Genomic DNA, 2,453 nt, shown 5'->3' with positions numbered 1-2,453 from the left:
TCTCTCTCTCTCTCTCTCTCTCTCTCTCTCTCTCTCTCTCTCTCTCTTCTCTAACACACACACACACACACACACACACACACAAACACACCCCAGAAATCATCACAACTGAGAAGACCCACTTTCCCCCACCACAAAGAAGCGAAGAGCTGCTCCCTACCTGAGAGTGGCGCTCTCCCCTTGCCTGACCGTCACGTTGTCCATAGCTTTGGGGAAGGTGGCATCTCCGCTGCGCACTGGCACTCCTGTGGGCAGAAGGAACAGCAGCCTGAGAGACAGGACCACGAGGAACCTCCAGGGCAGCAGCAAGTACCCACCGACCCCCATCCTCGACAGCCACAACTTCCCTGAACTGGAGCAGCGGCACCGCAGGCGCCCCCCAGCCAGTCACAGGAAGCGGGGCGGGGGGAGAGGAAGGGGACGGAGCGAACCAGGAGCACTGTGTGTGTTTGGGGCGGGGAGGGGAGCTCCTGCAAGTCTAATAATCCTCCCCCAAATCCAGTCTCAGCTTTCCAGCATCAGAGAACCAAATTCCCGGACAACAACATCTGAAGAGGGCTTCCTTGGTGTTCCTCCAGCAAGGGAGGAGCCGGCAGAAAAAAGAAAGGAGGAAGGCAGGTGCAAAGGTGTGGACACGTTTTCAGGAGAGGATTCTTCCAATTAACAGTTCAGACATGGCACTTTGGTAAGAACTAAGCACTTTGGTACCGGGGATGGGGAAAACGGTTTCATTCAGCTACCCACGAGCAGATCAGTAATTCCTCAAATGGTATAGGGACAAAAAGAATGATCCAGACACTTTCTATCAAGTTTCGGAGAAAAGGTCACCACCAGGAGAGGAAGGGGAAAGCTGTAACAATAGTAGAGATACAAAGTATAGATATATGTATATATAAAAAGCTGTAGTTGCTGCTGCAGGCGGAGCGCGATACAGAGGGCAATACACCATTCACGCTGCTTCAGCACGGCACGTCCAAACCCCAGGAATTCTGCAGCAGCTCGCTCCGTTCAACTTCCTTGAATCCAAAATGCACACACTCCAGCCGCCCCGTTACATCCAAACCCTCCAAGAGAGACGCGGCACCAGCAGAGAATGTAGAAAGAAGGACCGAAGGCCGGGGCCACACGAAGCCGCGCTGCCCCCTCTATCTCCCTCCCTGGGTTTACGCAGGGCAAAATGCAGAAGATGCACCCGGCCGACAGGATAGCCTCGCCGGAGCCTGACCAAACTCAGCTGCTTCCACCAGTTTCAGCATCTCCTTCCTCCCAGGAACATCTCCGACTCACACACGCACAGACTTCCAGGGTTGTCATGACAGCAACTCCATCACTGACCAACACTTTCCCTCCGATACAGACACACTGAACAGCTGAGACTTAGCACATTAATCTCCAGGAAGGACGGTGAGCAGCAGAGAGAGCTCCCACTTTAACCCCTGCAGTGCCTACACCCCGCGTAGCAGCAAAGGCTAAGACTACAGTAGAGGTTAACCCTTGCAGAGCTATGGTCCCTAAATAGGAAAGTTACAATCCAAATGCAAATTATCCCTCAGAACTACCTTCAGATTGGTTGTGATACTCAAGAATGTCTTAATCATTAAGTACTCCCAAAGTAGCCTTGAAGCATGTACGTGTTACTTTTCAATTGTTCAGATTATATCTATTAAATATTCCAAAAAGCTGTGGAGGTAAAAGGTTCAGGAGGGGGTGCTTACTTTAACGTGATCGGATCCCTACATCAATAGGACACACCCTTCCACAGTACAATCTCTCTGTCACGGCCTCTACCTCGGAAAAGCAAAGTAAATTGAAGATAGCATTCAAAACATAGATGCTAGGCTAGATATGATATAGAAAATCTTCCAAGAAGTTGGCAAAGTCCCCTTGATTTTTTTTTCTTCCTGGGAGCAATGGGGGAAATCCTAATCCTCTGGGATTTACTTACTTATTATCCATTTGGACAACAGAATTTTCCAGACTAAGGGTCATTTAATTCAATTCCCTCATTTTACAGATAAGGAAAACAAGATACAGATTGCTGAATAGAATTGTCCATTGTCACACAGCTATTAAGTGGCAGAACCCAGGGAAGAAGCCAGCTCTCCTGATACCAGTCCAGGCCACCTTCCAATAGACAGGACTGATTTTATATATATGAGAAAAAATGTCGGCTCTGCAAAAAAGCTCAAATTATGGAAAACCTAGACACCTGGTATATTTATACTGAAGGTTCCCAGATTTCCCTGAGTTGCAAACTCTTGCACAGTTGATTTCATTCTTAAACACTGTGTCTTTCAAAATCATAGAACCCTGGGGAAAAAAATGGATTTGCCAGGATACCTGTCACTTCCCCTTTTCTGCAGTTGCTGTTTATCTTTGTACTTATATTATGATTTTTTTCCCCTCTTAAGTGCTGATAAAAGGAACTGCATTCCCCATCACAGGGCCTAACA

The 2,453-nt window shown here is 48.1% G+C and overlaps 1 protein-coding gene across 3 annotated transcripts in view; it reads right to left on the bottom strand.

Moving 5' to 3' along the window:
- The window catches only part of NTM (neurotrimin), a 574,210-nt gene extending 572,827 nt beyond the window's left edge, over positions 1 to 1,383 (bottom strand). For all 3 annotated transcript variants that reach the window (XM_069080454.1, XM_069080455.1, XM_069080456.1), the window contains exon 1: positions 161 to 1,383. In XM_069080454.1, the coding sequence (XP_068936555.1) occupies positions 161 to 327 (167 nt within the window). In that variant the 5' untranslated portion in view covers positions 328 to 1,383. The remainder of the gene's footprint in view (positions 1 to 160) is intronic.
- Between the last annotated feature and the right edge of the window lie 1,070 nt (positions 1,384 to 2,453).

This window comes from Petaurus breviceps, unplaced genomic scaffold (assembly GCF_028583685.1).
Source record: "Petaurus breviceps papuanus isolate PSGF00001 unplaced genomic scaffold, PetGlider_PUasm1.0 91133, whole genome shotgun sequence".
NCBI classification, from domain to species: Eukaryota; Metazoa; Chordata; class Mammalia; order Diprotodontia; family Petauridae; genus Petaurus; species Petaurus breviceps.
The sequence above is the reverse complement of the archived record's forward strand: the minus strand, read 5'-3'. Positions and strand labels throughout refer to the sequence as shown.